At 45.3% G+C, this 1,293-nt stretch overlaps 1 protein-coding gene across 1 annotated transcript in view; it reads right to left on the bottom strand.

The window, feature by feature from the left end:
- The window catches only part of LOC107080787 (nuclear factor erythroid 2-related factor 1-like), a gene marked incomplete at its 5' end in the record, with an annotated part of 7,351 nt that overhangs the window by 2,535 nt on the left and 3,523 nt on the right, over nucleotides 1-1,293 (bottom strand). Inside the window, one exon of the mRNA XM_015368990.1 lies at nucleotides 560-1,120. Within this exon, the coding sequence (XP_015224476.1) occupies nucleotides 560-1,120 (561 nt within the window). The remainder of the gene's footprint in view (nucleotides 1-559; nucleotides 1,121-1,293) is intronic.

The raw sequence follows: 1,293 nt of genomic DNA, 5'->3' as shown, positions 1-1,293 counted from the left end.
TACTCCAGAGTGTTGGTCAGCATGGGGGTGAGTAGAAAATGAAGGCTAATCATGTTTTGGGTGTACTATTCCTTTAAAGACGCCCATCCATCTTCTCCTTTTTAGTCCTGTCAGGGTCACGCTGGGGCTGGTGACTATCTGCGACAGTCTATGGGTGAGGGGTGAGAAACACCCTGGACGTGTCGCCAGTCTGTTACAGGGCAACACTCATACAAAGACACTCAACCATGCACACTCACACCTAAGGGCAATTTAGAAAAGTTATGTGTTTGGACTGTGGGAGGAAGCCGGAGTACCCGGAGAGACTCCAGGCATGCACGGAGAGAACATGCACTGTGCTACAGAATGTAGAGGCATCAAAAGCGCTCTAGATGTCTGAATATCCGCAGTGCAGAGGTGACCAAGATGAAGCGTTTGATGGTGAAAATGCTTTCGGAGTGAACGCGACTTATTTTGGATTGTCTATTTGCAGCTAAATTGCACAGAATGAATATGAATATTCAACATTTCATTGTAACAGAGGAAAATACGCTTTTGAAAGTCTTCCCTCATAGATTACCTTTGTGTGCGTCAGGTTGCCTCTGATCTTCCATCCAGTTCCAGCCTGTGGCAGAGCCCCGATCTGCTCCTTCACTCTGCAGGTAGCCTTCTGCTTTAAGTCTGGCCTCCATGTCCGGACTAAATCCTTCCCCCAGTGCTTCGTCCAAAAGGCTCATGTCCTCCAAGATGTTAAAATCCTCCAAGAAGTTGCTTATTTGACCGGAAAGACTGTCTGCTTCTATCTCATCCAAGACACTGAATGATGCGAAGTCAAGCTGTTGGTTTAAATCGTTCCGCTCCGAAGCTCGGCTATAACCGTTAGTTAGATCAGAGCTAAAGGAGGGGACATCTGGAGCTAACAGCTCCATGCTGAAGGCTGTAGCGTCGACGTTAGCATGTGTTCCTTTGGAAAAGTCTTCTACAGGATTCTGAGGCAGCAGGTGTGAGTAGGTTGGAGGATCAAACCAGGAGTTCCTGCTGTAGTTTCCTAAAGCGCTCAGCTCTAAACTGCTGTCATCCAGTTCATCACTGGGAGTCAGGGGAAGCAGGACTGGCTTCTGCTCCAACTGATCAGGAATCCCTAAAGAAAAAAAGAGCATTTCAGAAACAGCTGCAAAACATCTAAATCTAGATAAGTAATTTTTTCTTAAAATAAGTGCTTTTGTTCTTGGATTGAGGAGGTAAAAGAGACATTTTGCCAATGGAACAAGACAATTTACACTTAAAATAAGAAAACATAATTACATCGTCTTA

This window comes from Cyprinodon variegatus, unplaced genomic scaffold (assembly GCF_000732505.1).
Source record: "Cyprinodon variegatus isolate N-32 unplaced genomic scaffold, C_variegatus-1.0 Scaffold2324, whole genome shotgun sequence".
In the NCBI taxonomy this organism is placed as follows: domain Eukaryota; kingdom Metazoa; phylum Chordata; class Actinopteri; order Cyprinodontiformes; family Cyprinodontidae; genus Cyprinodon; species Cyprinodon variegatus.
The sequence above is the reverse complement of the archived record's forward strand: the minus strand, read 5'-3'. Positions and strand labels throughout refer to the sequence as shown.